This window comes from Danio rerio, chromosome 20 (genome assembly GCF_052040795.2).
Source record: "Danio rerio strain M-AB ecotype USA chromosome 20, GRCz13ab, whole genome shotgun sequence".
Classification (NCBI taxonomy): domain Eukaryota; kingdom Metazoa; phylum Chordata; class Actinopteri; order Cypriniformes; family Danionidae; genus Danio; species Danio rerio.
Window position 1 is genome coordinate 30526009 of NC_141040.1, and position 26270 is coordinate 30552278.

Sequence of the window (26270 nt, forward strand, 5' to 3'; positions counted from 1 at the left end):
TGTATCAAGTAGTGCAACACCAACCAAGAATTACGGTTTGACATGCATGTTGGTGTAAAGTCATGGTTCAGTTCATTTTCGAAACAGCAGATAAGAAAATACGAACGGCACACTACAATAGGGTTACATTCGTTAATGATAGTTGATGCATTTGCTAACAAGAACAATGAACAATTCCTTTTTTTACTGTATTTATTGATCTTTGTTAACATTAGTTAATGGAAATAAAGTTAACATTACTGTTAGTGCATCAAGCATTAATATTGCTGTAGTAAATGTTGAACTACATTATTAATAAACGATGTACAAATATTGTTTATTATTATATAGATTAACTAACAAACTAATAAATTCTTGTAGTGCAACCAAAAAATAAATGGTACAAAATGCAAAAACTGTAAATGAAACACAAGGCAGTTTTGCACACTAGAATTTGATTATGTAACTATTTAACTAGTCATAATTCATTAGAGAAATAGTATAATTTAACCTCTGCATGAGTGACGTCTTGACAGATCGCATTCCCGTGCTATTAATATATTCAAATTTAAAATGATTTATTTTTGAATTTCCTGTCAATTTATTTACCAATCAAATAACATTTGGTTTATTAAACATGCATTACAAAAAAAGACAATAATTGTACTGTTGCCGAGGTTATTTTAATGAATCAAAACTAAAACTAAGAATAAAACTATTCGTCAAAAAAAAAACATTTTTATTAACTAAAATAAAATTACAATAGATGAAAAACTAAAACTAAATGAGACTAACAGCAGTCACTGAAGAACTAACTAAAATAAAATAATAATAATAAGCTAAATGAAACAAGCATTTTCAGAATTTATAAGCACTGGTTCTGTGACTGACTTGTGACTGTAATATAAAAGTTAAAAAAACCTGTAAATAAAATAAAAGTACCTGTAGATGGCGCTTTTACAGCCAAACATATCACTCAAGACCAAGATTATACACAAAAACATATTTTCAACAAATGCAAAACGTGTTCTATCTTTTCTTCATTTGCCAAAAAAGTAAACTAGGCATGATAAACTATACAGTTTGAACTTTAATATGACATTCATCTGAATTCTTCCTATTTTTACATTTATTTGATGCATTTGTATGATTTTGGTTTGTTCAGACAATCATTTTATTTTTATTACTATGAGGTTTGCACATGAGTTAATGTGAGCTGCGCAAATACTAAACTTTGCTTGGGTCAACAGTGGATGTGTTCTGATAACTCCTTAAACTAAATATATAAAAATATGTTCTAAACATAAAACTAAACTAAACACAACAAATCATTAATAAAATGAATTAAAACTAAACTGAAATATACAGCAAATTTATCTAAATCAACAAAGATTGTACAAAGATTCAACCCTTTTGGGAATCTGTGTTAAGACAATTAGGTAGATGTTTGGGATTTAATATCCCTCTCTCACCCAGGATATGCCTTTTAGGTGACAAAAATGAGGTTTCAAATGTTACAACTGATGAGTTCACCCTTGTAATTTTGGGCATTACTACAGCAGCGCATATAACACTGAGGTTTTGGAAGGATATTCAATGCCCTACACTTAAATTATGGATGAAATCCATGATTGAGAATGTATCATATGAGAAAATGTTGGCCAAAATGAATGATAATTCCAAGGAAAAATATATGTGGGAAATATTCATTTCCTCACTTGAAATGTGAATGTACCTTTCCTGTTATGCTCTGTACTATTATTTTTAGTATTTTTTATACTTTGTTACTGGTTGTTGAATTATTTATTTATTTTCTAAATTGATAAACAAATGTGTAAATTATGAAGAACCTGTATACATTTTATATAATTGTATGGTTTTGCATGTTATTTCAAGAAAAATAAAAATAAAAATCTAATTTCCAAAAAAACAAAAACAAAACAAAAAAAAACTAAATTATAATAACCTTGACAGTTAGGCATGGGGTGATAACCGCTTTGAAAAAGTCAAGGTTTTTAAAAAAACTAAAATTTTATGTTATACCTCTCCTGTTGTATATGTATAAGTTTATTTTTTTGTGAAATGTCAAAGACTATCTTATTTATTTAGGACAACAGTATCTAGAGCCCAGCAGCAATCAAGCATCCATATCAAAAGCTACTGCTCAGCTCATGTTTTAGCTAATATTTGAAAGTTTAAATCCCTTATGCACTAGCATACAAGCATGGACCTGAACAGTGCAGCGGTTTCCTTTATATCTAATAAAAGTTTTTTTTTTTTTACCCAGGCATTTAAAAAGAACATATTTTAGAGCAGTAGTCTGCAGTAATATCTTTATCAAAGGATATCATACCTTCAGAATCTTAAGCCCATGCCTAATTACAACCTATCATTAGGAACGAACAGTTTAAGAATAACAGTGTAAATACAGTGTGTGTATGTGTGTGTTTGAGGGCACTGAGTGTTTGTGCTCACCGATTCTCTCTGGTTTGAGCAGTTTGAAGGATACCGTGGACGTCCCTCTGCCTCCGCTTTTGGTGGTGACGATGATCTCGCCTTTGTCATCTTTAGCAGGACCCACTCGACACACTATCTTACTTGCAGACATCCATTCTGCTGTCAGCAAACAGTTATGACCACAGATGGACAGACCTGCGGTGTGGGAGAGCAACGAAGACCAGATGAAGTCAATTAAACAGACAATTCTGGCTCATCTCATGTCCAATATATAATCCCACTTAATTTGCTGATCTGATGCCATCTGACCGTCAAGAGCCAATCAAGCCATTTAATCAGATTTCTTTTCGTAGCTCTGGGGTGTGTTTCCCAAAATAATTGTTAGCAAAACAAATTACGTCATTAATAACAAGTTTTGAGGAGTCTGTGTTTCTCCAAGTCTATAGTTTGAAAACATTCACACAAACAGCAGTGGAAAGTGAGTGGTTTGAACTACAGCACTTACAATGATGTGTACTTAAATGGACGTAATTAAGTAAAATAAGCAAGCTAACATACAAAGACATTTCTTACAAACTAAAGACACAGAATTACATTTATTTATGTATAGATTGGAATTAAATTATTATAATTATATCATATTGTATTAATTATATAATTAAGAAACAATAAAATATGGCCATGCAACTTCATGTGTGTTGATGTTTAGGTCAAGTAATTGTCACCAAATTGCATGGTTATAGTTTATTGCAGCTTAATTATAAAATAAAATAAAATAAAATAAAATAAAATAATATAATATAAAAAATTATAATTACATAAAAGTAATTTTCTGTTTAATTTAAATTCTTTCATGTGCAAAACAAAATTTTCAGCACCGTTATGCCAGTCTTCATTGTTACATGTAAAACAGTTTGGTGCTTACAATACAATTTTAAAATTTAGGTTGAAAAAGGCTTTGATTTTTTTCAAGATTTTTTTAAGTTCAAACAAAAAGCATTTATCAGAAATATGTATTTTTTTTATCTTAAAGTATTTATCTAAGTATTGTCTGCCATTTGTCATCAATTTTATTAGTCTTTCCTGAATAAAAGTAGTAATTTCTTTATTTAAATAAATCTTACCGGCACAAAAATGTTCAATGTTAATTTTTTTCAAGGGTTTGTGTATCTGTTACTTGCAATTGTGCATGTATATTATGCTGTGAATGTATATTACCAATCAGATCATTGGGTCCGGTGCCCAGGTTCTCCCCTCGAATGGTAACTTTGGTCCAAGGCGCACCCTCATTAGGTGAGATGCCTGTCACCAAGGGAGGCTGGCGGGCCCGAGACATCCTTCACACACCTAAATGAGACAGTGTTTTGTTTAAGATGAGTTACCCAGAAAAAGCAGTCATAATGTATGGTTGAAACAGCTTCAGTCTTTGGTCTTTTCAATCAGTATTGTTAGTTAGCATTAGTTTACTATTTATTTTGTATTTAGCTCCAAGTACTGGGATAAAAATAGTTTATTGTTGGATACAAGCACTGACATCTACAATAGCGATCAACCACCATTTAAACGCAAGTTTAAAAGAATGTTGCTACACTCTCAGAAATAAAGACACAAGTGCAGTAACTACAGTGGTCTCTTTTCAAAAGGCACCATCCCAGTAATAGAACTTGTACCTTTATGATAGTGTAGCATTTACACTGTTCCACCAATAAATAACAAGCGACTATTAAACATGTACTTGTCACTGAATAGAGATTCTGACAAAAGCTTTTTCACTCTTTATGAAATAGTGTGAGTGAGTGAACTGAACTGAGTGTTTAAAAAATTAAATGAACTAATAAAATAATATGTTTTATAAAAACAGACTGCAGCAAATAAAAATCAACACAATTTCTTTTTGTCCTAAAGTTGTCTACACTTAAAAAAAATTATATGACAAAGTTATGACAACAAATGTTTTGTTACTTCAACTTAAAACAGGACAATAAGCTTAACTTAAAATATTTAGTCAGTCTGATTAGTTTGAGAAGACTAGAAAAATTTCAACAAAACAATTTTAAAGCGGTAAGATTTTATTTACAATTTATTTGAAATCATGGGAGACTGATGATCTCACTATATCAAACAAACAAAAATAATTTGTATTTGTATAATAAATTTTTTTTTCCCAGTTTATCCAGAAGCGTGCAGCTTTAACATACAATATTACTACGGTAGCTCAGAACTCGGCTTTTTCTCAGTCACAAACATTCTCTCATTTACAAACACTCAGACGGAGCTCAAGACTGACAGCTCTAGGGCGGTTTGCGTGCATGACCCCGTGGCTGTCTCTGTGTGGTCCTAGAGGGTGTGTTTCTGTGTATGTGTGGTCTCTGGTATGGGCCAGAGAGAGAGATAAAGGGGGACATGGTGATGGTTGACTTCTACAGAGTCCACAGTACGGATTGAGAAGATGTCCCGCCACAACTAATAATGCAAACTCGGTCTATCAGTGTACTCAGACATACATTCACTGCAGCGATGTGAGCACTTTGACAAATTTAGATATTAGTTGATGTTATTGGTTTTATTTAGTTTTTTTTTTTTTTTTTGCACATATTTTATTATTTTATTTAAAATTTACATCAAATTTTAAGTTTGAATGAGAGGTGTAAAACTCTGATGGTGTGATAACCTTGGATAAAAATATCATGGTTTCATGGTTTTCTGATTACTGCTCTAAAATATATTCTTTTTAAATGTATGGGTAAAAAAAAACTAAAACTCTTTCCCCCTTTGAACACAAAATATTATATGCTGAGAAACATTTAACATTTTTAGGAGCAGTAAACATGTCAGGCTAAAAAATTTAAATGAATCATTGACTTCTGCTCTCTTCATTAGTTCAAAAACACAGATTTCTTCACAATTTGAAAATGGCATCTTTGGATATTTTGTTTTCTGCTGGAGATACTGTTGTCCTAAAAAACTAAAACAAACAAAAAAAAATCTTACATATACAATAGGAATGGACTTTTCCAAACCGCAGTATACCTTGAAAGTCCCAAGTCTAGTTCAAATGTTATGTGAATATTTTTAAATTGGATTTAAAATACATTTTGATATTTTGGGTGGAAGAGAAGAGGGCATTATTTTAATAAAAAATAGAAAGTATTATTGCCCTTATTCTTCATGTACGAGCGGACGCAGCCATTGGAATCTTTTTAGCTTGAGACAGTCTCATTCGCTTCCATATTGATTTTTTCTAAAATAGCAGTTTAAGCTTCTTGATGTTGCAAACTGATATTTTCTTATTATATTATTCTACTTTTTATGTATAGGCATGAACATCTTTGTTTGTAGAACAAGTAGTTTGACAGTTTTCTGCTATAAATGGTTCCTATTAATTTCTCCCATAGGCAACTGAATTGAAAGTTCTAAAGATAACCACAAAAATGAGCGCACTTCCACATTACAGAATAAGATCAATAAGACAACAATGAAATTTTTTTAAATGAACAAAGAAATAACCTATAAAGTAGCTTCCTTTAAAAAAAGAGAAAGAAATGTGTTTACAAAGATGTTTACAACACATTTCAAAACATAATAGTTTTATTAGATATTTTAGATATTAGATATTAGATATTTTTCAAAACACTTCTGTACAGCTTAAAGTGACATTTAAAGGCTTAACAAGCTTACTTAGGTTAACTAGGCAAGATAGGGTAATTAGGCAAGTTATTGTATAACGATAATTGTAGACTATTGAAAAATATATATAGCTTAAAGGGGCTAATAATTTTTACCTTAAAATGGCTTTCAAATAACTTTCTGCAAAAAAAAAAATATTATCAGACATACTGTGAAAATTTCCTTGCTCTGTTAAAAATCATTTGGGAAATATTTAAAAAAGAAAAAAAATTCAAAGAGGGCTAATAATTCTGACTTCAACTGTACAAACAGATGTATATTACATATGTAACTATATAATTACACATTATAACAGCATATTACACAATGCACATACAGAACTGCTTTGTTTTTCTATTTTACCTATAATAATATTCTTTATTCTAGACACTATGTTTAATAGTACTAAAGACAAACTAAACAATACAAACAACAGAGTATACATTAAAAAGACAGTTATGCCAATATTTCATCAAAGGTGACTGATATTGACTTCAGTAAGCCTTGGATTTATCAACACATTAAAATGATATTCTGAAAATTCTTCAATTGACAGATAAATGTATAGATCAAATTTCTCATCAAAGCGCATCGATCGAACTCTTACCTTACAAAATAATTCACTTGCACTACACCTATCCTCTTACAATCATTGTATGCAACCTGCAGCCTATGGAGACTTTTTTTTTAATTATACGACAGAGGAGCTGCGTATAAAGAACTGCAATATATTTATTAAAAATTTATAACATTGTTATTTTATTTAAACAGAGGTTCTGCTGGATTTATTGTATAGATTTAAGACTTCAAGTCCAAGTAACAAAATTTAATGAATTAATTTTTAGGGGCTGACAAAATGTTGCAATGGCAAAACTATAAAAATACTTAATTTTACTTTTATAATAAATGTTTAAATGACTAGAATAAGCAAATAACCAGAATATGTAAATAACTTTAACTGGGTCATCTGGTCCCACATTAACAAAAAGCTTTTCTACAGCATTTTTTTTCCAGCACAAACTAAAGACCATACATTTCAGTAATATTTATCAAAATCACATGAAAATGTTTTCTATGAAATTATTTATTGTTTATTACAAATGTCAGCTCAGAACCATCAATGTATCTTTAAAAAAATTAAAACAGAGAGAAAAAAGGGGAGTAGGACTGTTCAGTTACAACAAAATAGTATGTTTTGGAAGTGAAAATAGTCAAAGTCAAAGACACACACTCTTACTGTGTGGCATTAAGCATTTGGGAGTGATTGACTGCTTAAACGACTGACACCTGAGAGTCTCTATGGAATAAAGAGCTTGTCTCAGACAAATTACCAGCGACCCTCCTATCAACACTCAGCCCCCTCCATAAACACAGTGACCCCCGACCTACAGCACACACTCACTCGGCAGGACAATTCAACACTTCACATCCACCAGATATAATGGCAGAAGCCTAAACAAAACATTCAGCTTCAGAGCACCATACTGACTGACTGCATTTTGACAATTACAAAAAAAAATTTTTAATAAATAATTGTGGCTGGTGCTTTTTAAGACAGTGGGGCTGCAAAATATTTAAAACAAACAAACAAAAAAAAAATCTGACACAGCAATATTTTATTTTGCTTTAATACAATTTTGGCAGATGACTTTAATAGCTCTGTTTGGAATTAAATCATTAAATTAGATTGACTGGAATATTCTTGTAGAATAGTGAATTAAAAAAATTGCAAGAATAAATAATTAACATAAATGTGAAATAAGTAGTCGGATATACAGGTACAGTAATACAATACAATATTATCATGATATTTTGCCCGTGGTTATGATAGATCACGATATGAGCAATATATCACCAGAAAAACATCCACAATATATCATGATATTTGTAAATGAAGAGTGGATAACACATCAAAAAGATTTAGGATGCATTTTTTTTTATTAACAGCACATATAGTTCTTAGAATTGCACCATTGATATATGAGACTATATAACGAGAAGCATCACCTCATGCATATCACTATTTTGTCCTGCCCCTGTTGAATAATTAAATGCATAGTATAATGTAAGCACTGTACATTCCTCATTGCTGATCAACAATAATAATCCCAACTCCGGTTGCAATGTGGCTATTGCAAATGCACACATTCCAATATTGATGCTGAAACGTTAGATTGTGCAGTTCTATAGTTGTTTTTGTTTATTATCCGCTTGTGTATGCAACACATAGTTCTACAGCCTACTGACACATTCACACACATTTCTCCATAATATAATTTCAGAAAAGTATTGTTTGCAACATTCAAATAGTGAAACTCTATTAGCAGCCAACAACTATCAAAGTACAACATTTTTCACAGACAATTAAATAGTGCTAATGTTGTTCTTAAGTCACAGCTACATGCGATTTTATTCTAAATTAGGGCTGAACAATATATCAATGGATACAATGTGTATATCCGCAAGTCACTTCGCAGGATTAGATCATTGCTATAGAGTAAAAAATTAAATATATATTTTAATTATTATTATTATTTATACAATGATGACCATGTTATTTTACATTTGATGGATCAATTTCTCTACTTGAATACTGTTAGACTCCCCAGAAAACCATTTTTGCTGGCAATTTATAATCATTTAAGCAAATGCACTGCATGCATATAAAAAAGACTTCATCACACATCAATCTAAAAGAATGAAATCTTTACAAATAGAGCTAAAAGAATCATCATTATATTCATATCTCAATATACAATTAAAGACAAAATTATTAGCCCTCATTTGAATGTTTTTGCCTTTTTTAAATATTTCCCAAATGATGTTTAACAGAGCAAGGAAGTTTTCACAGTATGTCTGATAATATTTTGTCTTGTGGAAAAAGTCTTATTTGCTTTATTTTGGCCAGAATAAAAGCCGTTTTTAATTTTGGTATAAAACATTTTAGGGTCAAAATTATTAGCCCCTTTAAACAATTTTTTTTTCTTGACAGTCTACAGAACAAACCATCATTATACAATAACTTGCCTAGTTAACCTAATTAACCTAGTTACGCCTTTAAATGTCCCTTTAAGCTGTATAGAAGTGTCTTGAAAAATATCTAGTCAAATATTATTGCAGCAAAACAAAATATCGCAATGTGAAATTTTTCCAATATCGAGCAGCCCTAGTCTGAGTATTCAAAGAACCATGGTAAACCATGTAGGGAGCATGTCACAATCTGTAATTGAATGAATGTGCGAATATAAAACCAACTTTACCTCAATCTGCAGTGTCAGAGAACAAAGTCAAAGCCAAAAACACAAAACAGAAAATATGCTTTCAATAGTAAACAAACGAAAAACGAACAATTCATTAGTACCATCACTGAGAGTTAACCATGATCTGATTTTAATTTACATTATGATTTCAGCTGCAGTTATATCGAGCATCAAAAGAAATAAAAAGCAATGAAGCCGGAGTTCTGGGTTGCATTTTAAGTTGCTGCTATTATTTAACACTGATACTCATTTAAAAGAAAACTGAAGATGAGACGGAAGGAAAGCAAAAACAGATCATGTCTGAATGCTCATTTTGTTTTCAGACCCCAAAACAAAACAAGATATTACATCTGTCACTAAATGAAACAAATGATACTGATTACACAATAATAAAATCAAGTTATCAGGCTTCAGTCAAATCGAATTGAAGATACATATGCATTCCTACCTTGTTAAAATCATTATGCATGAAAATTGATACTGATATAACGTTAGCTGTATGTAAACATTGCAATGACGGAGAGCCTTAACAGAGGCAGTTTATCCGTTAAATGAAAAATGAGCTGTTTCAAAATAACAGTAAATGCATGGCGTATTTGCTGTGCACATAGCGCGATGGTGATGATTATAGCGAATTTATCAAACTAACCATTAAGATAAACAGGGGCTCTGACATATAGCACACTGGCTAATGCTAAAAAACAATCTGACAATAATGGCGAGGCGACGACGACGAATTAATTCAGACAAGCATTTTACCTCATAATAACAACAACGCTTCTTTACTGGTGGAGTAGAAAAACAACGCCATTACTTACTTTACTTAAAGCAATGAAAAGTAAATGCACCGCTTCTTTTCTCTGAAAAATAGTTCCGGTTTGGGTGCAGCGGCACCGCCCACACGACCAATCACATGACAGAAACATGACCCAATAATTGCAAGTGTCTGGATGCAGACTTGGATATGGGAGGTAACACTGCATGTCTCAGAGATGCAATGTCAGACACAATACACTCAATTGTAAAATTGTAATTCGTTTTTAAGAAACTTGCTGTTTCTGGTTTATTTAATGTAAATGCATACAAATGACAGCTGACAGGTAACATACTGCTGAACTCCTGGCTGTTGGCGTTTGCAAGAAAATATCTGCTGACTGTTGATTGAAAGACAGCTAAAACGTCGTGTTTGGAAGCACATTTTCACACATTTAATTTTTATCAACTTGAAGTATTGTTTAAAACCACAATAATGATGTAAACAAGATGACTGACATAGATAGAGCGATATATATATATATATATATATATATATATATATATATATATATATATGAATAGATTTTAATAGATCTGAAGGTGATGCATATGGGTTAGATACTAATGTGTTGTTTTTTAACAGCCACAGTTCTCCATACAATAATACAAGACCCTGACTGTGATGATGGCTGAGTAGAGACTGATTGAGATTGTGTATTTCCAGAGTTGTTGAAATGACCAAGCATACCTTCATGGTCATTTCTGGTGATAATAATAAATGTATGTCACGGAAGAGATTAATATAAGTTTAATAAAATTCTGTATTTGTTTAACAGTAAGCTGAGAGGGTATTTGAGCATTAGAGAATAACAAATGACATGAAGGTGATAAGTTTTGTATTGTGGGTGAACTGTTACTTAAATAATGTTCTGCTCTTTGCTTTGCACTTCCCTCCTTCTGCGAATCCCAATATTTTAGACTCCATTTAGACCTGAAACATCTGCTAGAGTCTTGGAAAGGTGGCATCAATACTGGACCTGAAAGAGCCTATCAAGTTGAATCTGGTAAAGAAACACACACACACACACTGGTTGCAAAAAAATTGTTTCCGTATTTTATAATTCATGTTTTGTTTTTGTTTATTTACTTTTATTGATTGTGTACAAATTGCAGCATTGATCTCCGCCTGGTCAATTATTGATGTTAAAACTTTTATTTGACTTTTTTGACATTTGTGTAGTTTTAAATATATTGTATAAGCAATAACATAGAGGGAATTAAGTCCACAACAGACAGAAAATGTTCATGCAGTTTATTCCAAAGCTTTTGTATCATAATGTACACCACCAACCCAGACAATATACAGTTTCACTTCAAACTAAATCATGTCATTAAGAGTAACTTTTTAAAGTCAATAACTGTTAGAGAAAAGATCGAGATCACATCATGGAATTTAACAGAAATCACAAAATACAGAAAACTGTTAGCTTATGGATATTTTTTACACTGTGGCCAATATTTGTGGGAAGTCAGTATCACTAAACAGTATAAAAGATTTTAAGCTCCTCTAAATTTTGCTCCAAATGTTGTGTTAAATTGAGGATTCTGAAGAGAGACAGCTGCCTGTTTTTTTTTTTTTTTATATGTATAGGTTTAGTGGGTGTCTGTCTACTGTAAATCCTAATAAAAATGTACACCATGTTACTTTTTTACATGGAAAAACTGAAAATTAAGCAAAACACCCTAATGTAGAAAAAAACACAATGATGTAAAATCTGTAAATATAAGTAAGAGCTGTTGGAATTATTTTCCATTTATGACTTGAAAGTGATCAAATATTTCACAGCAGGTCTGTACATCATCTGAAATTCCACAGTTTCCCTTGGACTTAATGCTCTTGTGCAACACTCAATTTAACTAATTGTATTTCAATTACACAACATCAAAGCCACCCTGTGAGGTCACATTTCGATTATGAACCATTTTCACAATGCATATGGCATTACTTCCACTTGTTCTGGGAAAGCGCCGCACCATAACACCACACAACACAGACCACCCAAGCTCCGAGCTCCATTATGCCCTCTCTTATCTCCTTAAATAGTGCACGGCAGAGATACTTTCCCTCAGATAAAGCCTTGCTGGGCTCATGGGATCTACAATTTTTCAATCATTCTCAACTAATCTAAGGAATCAAATCCAATGTGTTGCGTGTGACGGCATCACAAGGGATGTTCAGCAGTGTAAACACGTCATGAAGCCTTGGCTATTTTCTCAAGAGGGCCACCGCCAAAACAGCCATTCAGCTAATTAACAGAGAAAATGTTAGTAAAATAAGATAAGTCACTTAAGATCAGCACAGTTTGTTTGTTCAGCTTTAACCCGTCGTTGACGACGGTTCCACATTCCTGATATTAGAGAGGCAATTAGTACATGATAGGTCACAACACGGTAATAAAACTCAAACTGACCACAAACGTCAGCACTAGGACAGACTTTCACAGTGCTGTGAAGATGAAATGATTAATAAGTCTTCCTCTAGCTGAAACAGGAGTGCATGGGTTTGATTCACAGGGAAAACAAATAATGATAACAGTTGCATTAAAGTCAATGTTCTCACATTAATAAATACTATAGTAAAGTGTATTACACTGTACAGTATTGACAACCTTTGTTAATGAACACTAATGAAGTATTACCTATTATAAAATGGTAATCTGTAATATCACGCTAAAAAACAAAAAGCTGAGTTAACTTGAAATTTGAAAGCAACCAGCTGCAAAGAAATTGAGAGTTTATTCAACTCCATGGTTGAAGTGCCAAATCATTTTTTTAAGTTGATTGAAAATGCTGGTATGGGTCAGCACGGTGGCACTGTGGGTAGCACTGTCGCCTCACATCAAGAAGGTCGCTGGTTCAAGCTTGGCTTAGTCAATTGGCAATTCTGTGTGAAGTTTGCATGTTCTTCCCGTGTTCACGTGGGTTTCCTCCGAGTGCTCCGGTTTACCCCACAGTACAAAGATAAGTTGGCGGTTCTTTCCACTGTGGCGACTCCAGAATAATAAAAGAAAATGAATGAATGGATGAAATGAATGGAAATGCTGGGTTAAGTCAATGGAATAAGTCAATTCAACTCAATTTTTAAAAATTATTTGGCACCACTTTTACCACTGAAGCTTCAAAATGCTTTAAAATTTTAAGTTAACTCAACTTTTAATGTTTAAAGGTGCAGGAAGTTTTTTTTATTTTTTTATTTTACATCTCAAGAGATTTCATTATTTTCATTGATCAAACAGTTCTAAACATGTTGAAAAGTTTTCATGAGTAAACTCAACACTGAGCTCAAAAATATGTCCTAAATATACCTATACCTAAAATATACCTAAATTAGAATTTTAAACTGAGTTAACAATTTGTCAGTTGGAATTTTTACTGTGCAAATGCTGAAGTAAACTTTTGTTGTTACTACAGTAAACTGTAGTGTATTGTTGTATAATAAACCCTGAAACATACAGTGTTTGTTTATAATTGCTGTGTTACCATAGAATTAATTGTTTTACAATGAATTCAATATTGTTTTACTATATTATGATTCAAAAACACTATGATTACTATGAATTACTACAGTATTTTTGAATGTGGGTAAGTCACTTTTGAAAAGAACGTCTGCCAAATGTGTAAATGTAAGCCATGGTCACATTTTTATGGTTAATTTGTTATTTATTCATTTTCTTTTTGGCTTAGTCCCTTTATTAACCAAGGGCCGTCACAGCGGAATAAACCGTAAACTTATCCAGCATATCATTTACGCAGAGGATGCCCTTCCAGCCACAACCTGCGATAAACTGCGAGAAACTAAATAAAAAGAGCGGAGCTGCGGCAAAATAATGTATAAAAAGAGTGAGGTTATGGTCAAATAAATGAATAAATGAAAAAAGTGCGACTGCTGAGAGTGCAAGCAGCTAAGGACACTGGCCCTCGCGGCCAAAAAACGGACCGGCCCACCGGTAATTCTCCTGGTCCTCTCAATTAGCCAATCCGGGCCTGCTACCCACTGTGCCACCGTGCTGCCCACATTTAAAATGTTAACTAAACTTATTAAAATGGGACATCCATGTTTCAACTCAGTTTTTTAAGCTATGCGAGGCCTAACTTGATATTTTATTGTCAGTTTAATGCAATGTTAGTTGAAATGACTTGTAAGGCTAATTTGATTTAACTTAAAAATTAAAGGCAGCTCCTGTTTTTTTTCTTACAGTGAAGGTGAACAGACAGACAATTATTTCAGAATGAATTTTAAAGGAGTTTATTTTTAAGATACAAATTAGCGCTGGGACACATCTTAAGTTTTTGGATGTTTTTGAAATGGACTTTTACTCTCAGATGGCAAGAGAATGAAGTTACTCTGGATTATTGTTCTGCTTGAATGTGTTCGTCAGTGTGTTCCCATGGGTCCTGAGCCAGCACAGGAAATGCTGTGAATAGGCTTCCTATTACACACATACACACACACCTAAACATGATTCTCACAGAGCACTATTACTACAATAACATTATTTTGAGCTCCAGACAGCTCTTGACTTAATGAAATATATATATATATATATAATTTTTTAAAGAATATATATAATAAATGAAAGAATATATACATAATTTTATTAAAAATAATCATCAAAAAACAAATAATATTTAACTATAAATAAATACTAGACATACAAACAATATGGCAAAATGACAACTTGCAAAAAATATTACATTTCATAAAAACTAAAATGAACAGAATTAAAATTCAAACTCTTATCAAAAGCTACTAAAATTGCATAGGTTGGCAATGATAGCTCATATGGCACCACAAATAATAAGTAAATAAATAAATATTTTATAATAAGTTTTAAAACCATTTAATTCAGATCTCTTTAGATGTATCTATCTTTTTGTCATCCAAACAGGATACTAAGATTGTCAAATCTGAATATATAATCATTTTATTATTTCTGTTCAGTCATTTGTTTTATCTGTGTTATTCAGTATTTTTCTATTTGCAAAAGCTAATTTATTTGTAAATGTTTTGCTTATTATTTGTATTAAAAGACAAGACCAGCAAGAGTCATTGTGGTTTGACAGTCAACATTGTATAAATCACTAATATTTTCTGATACAATGTTTAATGGGCATTTTGCTAATCACTGAACATAAAAAAATAAACACAATATATGTTTTTTGCATTATTATCACTCAAAAATACATTCAATTATAACAATAGTGCTGGTCACTTTATTTAAACAACCAATTTTGATTTAATACCCTTTGTATTTAGGTTTCCCGTTCAGACATAACTGCATTGTTAAACTAACTCAAAAGTTTTTGGCTAAACTTAAAGTTTTCCTACTTTTTAAAAGAACAATTAGCTAAAAATATTTTACATTTAGCATCAATATTTGCACAACACTGGATATATAAAGAGAAAATGTTAAAATAAGGTGTTTTTTGATGTATTTTACAGCACAATATATAGCAAGATATTTTTGATGACTTTGTTTTGTATGTATTTTTGGGATAGCACTATTGTGGCAAAGTTTTGAGGTTGTCTTGCGACCTGCTAACAGAAATTCAATATCACTAAAAAAGCAACACCAATGGAGCTGTTAAAACATTACATGATAAAATAGACATAATATAATACCTTCTTTTGACTGCAAATATCTATGACCATATGTGTAAAAAAACACTAACTATAATCAATATATTTATTTAGCTAATTAGTTAGGCTGTTTGTCAGTTCTTGAGTTCAATCTGGTGATTGTGTGCGTATTCGGACGTTCCTTGCATGTCTATTGTTGTAATTTGCAAATAAATAATAAAAAGGATCTGTATATTCTGCACGTGAACAGATGGGGGCGCTGAAGAAGCAGTTATTCTCAATCATGCTCTTCTGAAGACTTGTATATTCTGCTAGAATATATAAAATATGAGTGATTGGTTCGGTATCTGTGTGACAGAGAAATATCGCACAGTAATGTGATATACATTTAGTAAAAACTAGGCATGTTATTAAGATTATTAATAGTATATTTACAGAAGCAAAGCTAACCTGTTTACTGCGGCTGCACTGAATTTACGAGCCGGCGGAAGCTCAGAGTAAATAGGTTTAGTTTGAGGTTGACAGGATATTCATTAAAATGTATAGACCAATCGCAGAAGTGCGTACGTGAGTAATGAGCAGAGCATTAAAAAGGAAATAAGGGCTCATTTCCACTGTGTGGATAAAAGGGGTACCTGACAGAGGAAACTACGTGTGTGTGAGAGAAAAATACATCGGGGTCAGTTTTAACGGGCTTTGATCCTCTTGGAAAGGGTGGATGAAAGGCATCCTGTACTGCAGAGACAGAGGAGGACAGGAGGGGTAACCGACCGTCCTACTGCTTTTACCAGCTCAACGACTGCATAAAGCCTATAGAGGATCCTTCATTTTAACATATCTCGTGATGTAGTTCTACTGAGCTGCAAATACACATGTAACAAACAGCATGTATCCTTAAATAACAAAATAAAATATTTGTATTTTCTGCAAGATGTGAGTTAAGGAAAAACTTTAGGCTAATAATTAAATTACTATTTATAAAATTTAAACAATTGTATAACACACAATTTATTTAACAATGTTAATACACCATTGGGCATATTCTAAACATTTAATAACTTTTTAATAAATGCAAATATGTAAATATATGTGATAAACACACACAAACACTCAATTAGTTCTTCTAATCGCTATGTATCATATATATATATATATATATATATATATATATATATATATATATATATATATATATTTCAACACTTATATATAACATTTCAATTTAATTGAGAATAAAAATTGCTTTTGTATTGTGTATTTAAAATATTATTTATAATAACAACAACAACAGTAATGGTAAAAGTACAATTTTGTTATTGCCATAATAATAATCATGATGATGATGTTTATAATAATTAAATAAAATAACTATCATTTAATAATTTATTTTATTTCAGGTAATGATTGTTTTATTTCATTACACAGAAATGGTTTCAGTTTTATGAAGGAATATATATTAACACTTGTTTATATTTCATTCCATGTAGTGTCAGGTTATGCTTTCTTCAGGTAACAAAATAGACTTTAGTTTAAAAAAAACAAAATAGTATTAGTTTTTTTAAATTTATTTGGATACAGTATAATGTAAAAAAGCAACGATTTGAAGTGTTTTTTATGTTTACTGATGTTAGCAATGCTTGTGATAAATATTAGCTATTCAATAGTCTGTTCATGTGGCATCGTCGTCTCTCTCTTTCTCTCTGTCAGAGTGAGATCTTATCTCCACCCACTCTGTGTAAATCACTTGGGTATTTTAATGCCAATATAAACCTGACTGATGTGTCAACCCACTCTCTCACCTTCTGCACTCACTCCAGACAACATCTGAACTTTGATTCACCTACAGGATGTCAAACACACACACGCATGCACACATGCACAGTCTCTCTTGCGCTCTCTCACATACACACACAAACATGGGATGAATGCTTGCTGAATAGTCAAAAGCATGGCAGAAATGAAACAAACAGGACATATCAAGGACGAAAATGTCATCACTCTGTAGATCTTCCGACATATCATGAAAGAAGTCCTGTGGTGCAGGTTATAGGAACATACAACAGGACATGGAGGTGCTGATGACACAATGTTCTCTAGCTTGGTGAGTGTGTGTATGTGAGACCTGAGGGAAAACAGACAGGAAAGCTATTAAATGAGGCATATCATGCCTCTTTTCATAACATATAAAGTAATTTTCCTCAGACAAAAATATGTTAATTGAAGTTACTGTAGAATACCCCAAACATCCTTTATTATAGCATGTAATCAAACCAGAGCATTTTTGAGCTTGTTCCTTTAAATTCAAATGAGCTGCTGACTTCCAGAGGAGGGTGGAGCCTTTACACATTATTCTGACTAGCCAAAAACCGCAAAACAATTGATTTGCGTATCCAAAATGTCAGGGAAAAGCTAAAAAAAGTCTTACATGCTCAACTTGCTGTCTGATAAATGATGAAGGGTAAAAGGTGACAACTTCTAGACTGCACCAGGACCTTTCTGAACAGTTAGTGGATACATTCATTTATGCCAGCTAGCTGTTTTGGAATAAAAATTGATTAAACTTATCGACTAGTGTGCTACTGCTCTGTTCTATATGCTGCAAATAAACATTACAATTCTCTTATCTTTACTAAAAATGTTAAAAATCATTCACCTGACTATGTAGAGAACAATAAATACGCATTCATAAATGATAATTTTAGGCACAAATCATGTTAACAAGCACATTCAGAACATATCTTGGAATTTAGTAATTTGGGGGCCCTAAGCAATTCTGGCCATTGGGCCCAAAAGTTCTGAAATGTACCTTTTGTGCTTGAATTTATTTTTAATGGATTTATTTAATGCCACTCAATCTCCTTCAACATTTTGTCTTAATGCAAAATAATAATAACATATAAAGCATCTTGTAAAACTGTTGAAATGATTTGTTTTCTTAAAATGGACTCACAACTAAAAATTAACAAATTTGTGCAGATGCAATAAACATTAAACTTATTTTTTAGACTCTCATCATACAAAATATGCTAGAAAATTAAGTTATATATAATTTACACTTTTAGATATTTATTTAGGGTCCTCTGATTTTCTGAGGCCATAAGTGACAGCTTACCTTGCTTACTTTACTTTATTGTCCACAAGTGGAAATTTATCTTTGGCTTCACCACACAATCACATCACCGTTCACATTACACACATCACAGAATAACAGACAACACCTATACATTCAATGTCATCACATATATCACACTAAAAACTCTATTTAAAACCTCATACATATTCTCATACATTTCCTCTTTATTTACATATTCTCATACTTCATACTTAGAACCCAGTATTTAAAATTCTAACGGTAGTCGGCACAAAGGACATTTGATACACATTTTACTTTACTTGAGGTTGCCTAAAACGTCTTTTTAATATGAGGCTTTCCTACTTTATTTTCACCATTTTTTTCAGAAACAGTGTTGAACTGACCCTCACTGGTAAAGAGGTCTGGCAAGAATATATTTTGTGAAAATATATAGTATGTTTTATATATATAACCTCACTTGGTTTGGACGTTAAGAGTCTATGGAGACATCTGTTATTTAATAACTGCATTAATATAATTTTTAGTAATCTATTTTTTTCACTGTTACATTAAATCCAGCTCTAACAGAGATTTAACATTACTAATGGACTACTGCAGTTCACTCTGGGAGGGATCTATTCTGCACTAAATAGTGTTTTGTGCTCATCTGTGCAGCCTGCTTTGCACAAACCATTTCTATAGTGTTATAACTGGTACATCTTTATCGCTTCCAGAATGAATAACATGTAAATTAAGGGACAGTAATAATGTTATAATCTCCTTCCTACATTACTAGGATGACAATATCTGTGTGGTACTTTTTTCACAAGCTTGCAGAGAAAGGCTTACCAAAGCAAAGTTATGGGTTTGTTCACTGCATTAACTTTTCACGTTTTCTGGTTTGTTGTATCCACCGGGGATTGGACTTTAGCTCTTTATAAATGTATAGTATTTACCAACTAACTAATAACCAAATCAAGATTCTCATTACCTTTATGTTGAATTTAATAAGCATGCAGCAACAGATCCTGCAAACCTGTTTATCATAAACAGGTTTATCATAAAACTGGAAGCAAAAATGAAGTAGATTTTTTAAACTTTCTCTTTTACACCAGTTTGGAAATGTAAGATGCTCACGCTTTATAATTTGGTGTGCTATGCTTAACAGAACCTGTGTGTATGTGTGTGTGTGCTTAGATGTAGAATTAGATTAAAGGACAATGTGGGACTATGTAAATTGAGAATCAATCTTCTCCATTGCTTTAATTATCTTCAACTCTTTTCCCTTGGCCTTTACAGGAAATGATTTGCATTGCCTAATACGTTTCATAAGTACAGTAGGAACAGGATTGTTGGGGTAATGTTGTTCCAGGTATACATTAGTCACAGTTATGATTACCAGAGAATCAATAACTAAACAACAGCACACACAATAACACACACACACACGTTTAACAGCGTGTTAGAATGAGCACATACCACAGACATCAATGGTTTGTTTTGGTAATGATTATTACAGACAATCCCAAAACTCCACCCATAAAGAACTATTTTTGCATTTAAAAACACATAACAGCAAAACAGCTTTTAAAAATGTTAATAAAAACGTTTTAGCAGTAACATTTGATCTATTTTGTATTTCATAATCAAATTAAATTTAAAATAAAGATTCAAATAAAACAATATTTTTGTCAAAAAGAGTGTGTATGGGATTTCTGTTAATACAGTATAATACAGTATAATACCATTTTAATAATTTGTATTTTTTAATAATGACTAATATTAAAATTCAAAAAGAAATGATAAAAGATGGTCATGAAACGAAAATAACAATAAAATTAAGAGATTTAAATAAAACAATCAAATTTGACTGTCGTCAATTTTGTTTAAAAGGTCTATAAGTATGTTGTGCTGATATATCAATGTGTACAACAGCTAGCATGCAAATACTATCAGCATCAGATTTCAGATTTCTAAAGGTTATGTTGAATCTCCATTGTCTTTCTAAAAACTTGTTTCCATCAGTCATACTCGCACTGCTTTCATATCAGTGTTTATATGGTAATGTGCGTGTGTTTGTGTGTGGTCTGGTTGCTCTCCTGCTATAAGTTTGTTTACAAAAGTTCACATAGATGGCTGTACAGAGCCTGCGGCCCACATTCCAACACTGTGTGTCATACACGCAACACGGCCTCGCACTTTCCCTCTCCTAAATACACTTTAATTCACTCCCTCAAAACAATGCACGGCAGTTCAATTCAGTGCCACTTGTTTCAAAGACAACATGATCAGCTGCAACCAAACAATTAACAATCAAACTAAAAACATTCCGAGATTTGCAAACGTCTGTTTTTGCTCTTCCTCTCAACCAATTCATTCCATCTCTGCTTCTCTCGGTTTCACTCTGCCTCTTTTTTTTTCCAACGTCTCTTCAATAATTACAGGGGGTGTGGGCAGCTAGCGTGTCTTAAACTGAATCGTTACTCATGAAACACGCATTTGAATGCTGAGATAAGATGTCTCTCGCTGATATAAAGCTCCTGGTCTTTGTTCGAGGTGTTTGTGGCTCATTCCGGCTCTGTCCTGGACAAACTGTCACATGTTGTTGAGCTTCGGGATTTAAATTACATGTTTGTTGTTCCAAACACTGAGTGCATGTGTAAGATTTTTTCTTTCATAGAAACTTGTTCATATAAAACTCAGGCTGCAATTAATTTTATGAGCTGTGATTTATGTTTACGCCATGTGTGCATGCATTTCCTTTTCATTTTTCGTGGTAAAATGAAAAAAGCATACTAAATATATGTTATGTTATGTAATGTAATGTTATGTTATGTTGTTTAAAAAAAGATGTTTTGGCTGCGATACCAAAATATTAACTTTATGATTTCCCCCAAAACTTCCAAAACAATACATCTAAACAGAATCCCAAAACAATATTATATTATATTATATTATATTATATTATATTATATTATATTATATTATATTATATTATATTATATTATATTATATTATATTATATTATATTATATTATATTATATTATATTATGGGCAACACACAGAGGGTAGCACAATTGCCTCACAGCAAGCAGGTCAGTTGGCATGGAGTTTGCATGTTCTCCCGTATTTGCGTAGGTTTCCTCCGGGTGCTCCGGATTCCCCCACAGTCTAAAGACATGTGCTGTAGGTGAATTGGGTAGGCTAAATAGGCCGTAGTGTATGTGTGTGATTGAGAGTGTATGGGTGTTTTCTAGTGATGGGTTGCAGCTGGAAGGGCATCTGCTGTGTGAAACATATGCTATATTATATTTTAAAATAATATTTTGTGCAATGTTTTAAGTTTCCAAAATAACCTTTTGGTGAAAATAAAATTAAATAAACCAAAACAAAGCAAAAAACTGACAAAAAAAAAACTAAACAAAACTGAAGGAAAACTAAACTAAACCTAACCAAACAAAAAAACAAAACTAAACTAAACCAAAACACAAAACAAAACAAAAACTAAACAAACCACAAAACAAAACAAAAAACTAAACTAAACTAAACTAAACCAAACCAAACCAAAACTAAAAACTAAACAACAAAACAAACAACAAAAATAAAAGAAAACTAAACTAAACCAAAACACAACACAAAACAAAAGAAAACTAAACCAAACCAAACCACAAAGCAAAACACAAAACTAAATTAAACTAAACCAAATCAAAACACAACACAATACAATAAAAGACCACTTATAAATCTTATGAGCAGTAGAAAACTACAAGAATGTTAATTTTTATCCATGGAAGCTGTTGATACAGAATCTTTATTTTTCAGTTTGTGAGCTGTTCATTATAATCCTTCTAATGTTTCAGAAAGTGTCTCCTTACTCTTTTCATTGGAAACGTCTGAGTCTGTTAAAGTAACCACAGCTTTCAAATGAGCAAGTGTTTCCCGTGCTCTACATAATGACCTGACATCATTGCTTACTTGACTTTTGATGAAAGTGATTGCTGATAATGAACAGCAGCGAAAGTTTTAGTAAATTATAGTCCTGTGGTAAAGATCATCATTCTGAAGTTGAATTAACTTAGGTAGAACCCATTAAAGGTGATTACAATATATACAGTAATAGTGTGAATATATATTGATTGCACGATACAATCCATCTGGCACCTCCAGTCAAAATGACGAGACATAAACAATCTTGTAAATCTAAAAATTGAACAAAAAAAAAATCTAGGTATTTCAGAAATTATTTATTATATTCATATTGATGATAGATTAGCACTGTCGCCTCACAGCAATTAGATCACTGATTTGAGTCCCAGCTGGTCAGTTGGCATTTCTGTGTGGAGTTTGCATGCTCTCCCCGTGTTGTGTGCACTGAAATATATTATGTCTGCAAAACTGTTGCAAACAATTTATTTGTGTTGAATTTAAACAAACAAATTAAATTTAATAAAACACTACTTAATTTGTTTGTTTAAATTCAGCCCAAATAAATTGTTTACAGCCACTTAACGTAAAAAAATTTAGTAAATCCAAGGAATCATTTCTAAATATTTTTTTTCAGTGTGGGTTTCCTGCGGGTGCTCCGGTTTCCCCCACAGTCCAAAGACATGCTGTACAGGTAAATTGATAAGCTAAATTTTTTTTTACACTTTCAGTGTAGTTTTAATAACCCGAGATGTAGAGTGAAAGATGAACCTTTTTATTGAGGGACTATACTATATTCGGTCCCTGAATTTTATTTGGGCAATTTTCTCTTTTTATGTCAGAGTTGTTTTACTTTTTTAAATACTGAAATTGAACCAATTAACCCAAGCAGTAACATTAGATTCAACTGTAATAATAACAACATACTGGTTGAATATGTAGATTAAAACAGACTCGATAGAATGTAGGCCAGCAATATTATGAAAAAAAATTATATTCTATGATATTGTAATAATATTTTAAACATCATCATATATTCTGCTTACACATAGAAAATATGTAGACCTATGGTGACACAGCAAATCAGATCTACTACTACTTATTAACATTGCTTTATGAATTTGTGAATTATTGAATGTGTTGAATTTAAACAAACAAATTAAATTTAATAAAATTCTACTTAATTTGTTTGTTTAAATTCAGCCCAAATAAATTGTTTACAGCCACTTAACGTAAAAAAATTTAGTAAATCCAAGGAATCATTTCTGAATATTTTTTTTCAGTGTGGGTTTCCTCCGGGTGCTCCGGTTTCCCCCACAGTCTAAAGACATGCCGTACATGTGAATTGATAAGCTAAATTGGCCGTAGTGTGTGTGTGTGTGTGTGTGTGTGTGTGTGTGTGTGTGTGTGTGTGTATGTATGAATGAGTGTATATGAATATTTCCCAGTACTGGGTTGCAGCTGGAAGGGCATCCGCTGTGTAAAACATATGCTAGATAAGTTGGCGGTTCATTCTGCAGAGGTGATCCCAGATGAATAAAGGCCGAAGAAAGTTGAATGGATGAATTCATATTAATATTATGTTATTTATATATTTTTAATATACTTAAAGAGACATTTCACCCATCTATGTGTATGTTGAGTTGTTTATCAAAAATGTACTTGTTTTTTATCCTGGATGCTGCAATGTTCATGAAAAAGTAAGATTACATACATGTGCATGAGCTCAATTTGATAGTGAATGAAAGATTAAAATAAAAATAATAATCTATATAATGTTCAGATTCTGATCATTTCACTTCATGAATATGTCATCAGTAGTCATAATATTTTGTTCTGTGTTTTTTTTTTTCTCTTTTTTGAATCTGAAAGTGCCAGTAACTATCACTTGTAATTATGAATCATTAAGGACCAGAGGTTCTAAGTGATGTTTTATAAACAAATTTCAGGAGAAGCTGGATAAGTTTTCGATGAGGCTAATTCATCTTTGACAATCATTCTATTATCAAACCAGCTCAAGACCAAACCCCTATAAATAGTCTAACACGTCATTACTCTGTTTTCTCTAGACTTCAGCATCCCTCCACCACCCCAACTCCACTCTATTAAACCTGATACATACTTAAATCTGAAGGGGCAGCGATGTCGGCTAGACATTGCGCTCTGACCCTAACTCGCTCTATCCTGGTAAGAGGAATAACAGTGTTGGGCAGTGGCGTCACTACAAGTAGTCACGCAGCTCACGCTACTAGCCTAACTACATTTCTCAGTAGCATGGCGGTAGCATCACTATTTTATAAATCAAATAGCTTTTCTTATTTTTTTAGTCAAGCAGTGCTGTAGTATCCACACAAGCTACATTTACCGATCACGGACCAATAAGTGACAGCACTGACATTCACGGAGCTTTGAGGTTGATGTCTGGCCAATGAAAGTAAATTATTATGATGATGAGAATGATGATTTCTTCTTCTACCTGTTCTACGGTGGCCAACAACAAACTTTTTGGTGTGTTACTGCCACCTCTCTCTCTGGTCTATGACGTCGCCAAACAATTAGGCTAAAAGGAGAAATTTGCTTGATAGAAAGCCGACTGAGGAGTTATATATATATATTCATTCATTTTCTTTTCGGCTTAGTCCCTTTAATCTGGGGACATCACAGAGGAATAAACTGCCAACTTATCCAGCATATGTTTTACGCAGTGGATGCCCTTCCAGCTGCAGCCCATCACTGGGGAATACCCATATATGTATATATTCATTCATTTTCTTTTCGGCTTAGTCCCTTTATTAATCCGGGGTTGCCACAGTGGAAAGAACCGCCAACTTATCCAGCACTTATCCAGCACCCATCTCTGGGAAATATCCACAGACACACACACTCTTACACTACGAACAATTTAGCCAACTCAATTCATATATAAATGTCTTTATATATATATGACACACAGTTTACTGTTGTAAAGACTAAATTATACTATGGTAATCACTACTAAGTCATGATATTTACTAATGATACTACATTATTTAATTCACTACTGATGAGTTGTAAATACACACACACACACACACACACACACACACACACACACAAGTACTGGCAAACACAGCTGCCGTATATATATATATATATATATATATATATATATATATATATATATATATATATATATATATATATATATATATATATATATATATATATATATATATATATACTGTAAAAATTAGTCTGTAAATTTTACGGTAAAAAACCGGCAGCTGTGTTTGCCAGTACTTTACCGTTAAAAACACGGCACAAACCATAAAAGTAATTTCTCGTTTTTACGTTAAACTTCCGTATTTTATAAATTTATAGAGGTAATATGTTTGTATTTTAAATGACCAACATTTACCCATCTTTTGTTACACAGTTAGACACGTTAGCACACCCACATGCAGGTGGAGATGAGGAAGTTACATAATGAGCCAATGCTCATCACAATCAACTTCTCCCACAAGCAGAAAAGAG

General features: G+C 32.2%; 1 protein-coding gene and 1 long non-coding RNA gene across 16 annotated transcripts in view; both read right to left on the reverse strand.

The window, feature by feature from the left end:
- Positions 1-10269, reverse strand: part of exoc2 (exocyst complex component 2) — a 48759-nt gene extending 38490 nt beyond the window's left edge. The window contains exons 1-3 of one of the 3 annotated variants that reach the window (XM_087296176.1): positions 10122-10269; positions 3655-3783; positions 2455-2631 (exon numbers count right to left, since the gene is read on the reverse strand). In XM_087296176.1, coding sequence (XP_087152302.1) covers positions 2455-2631; positions 3655-3772 — 295 coding nt within the window. In that variant the 5' untranslated portion in view covers positions 3773-3783; positions 10122-10269. 3 annotated transcript variants of the gene reach the window in all.
- Positions 10270-11035: 766 nt separating this feature from the next.
- Positions 11036-26270, reverse strand: part of LOC137488655 (uncharacterized) — an 81706-nt gene continuing 66471 nt past the window's right edge. For 8 of the 13 annotated variants that reach the window (XR_015518436.1, XR_015518442.1, XR_015518437.1 and 5 more), the window contains one exon: positions 17309-17881. This is a non-coding gene — a long non-coding RNA (uncharacterized LOC137488655). Of the gene's footprint in view, positions 11180-14408; positions 14609-17308; positions 17882-26270 lie in introns of those variants that run through there. The other 5 variants (XR_015518444.1, XR_015518440.1, XR_015518443.1 and 2 more) reach the window with 3 other exon arrangements.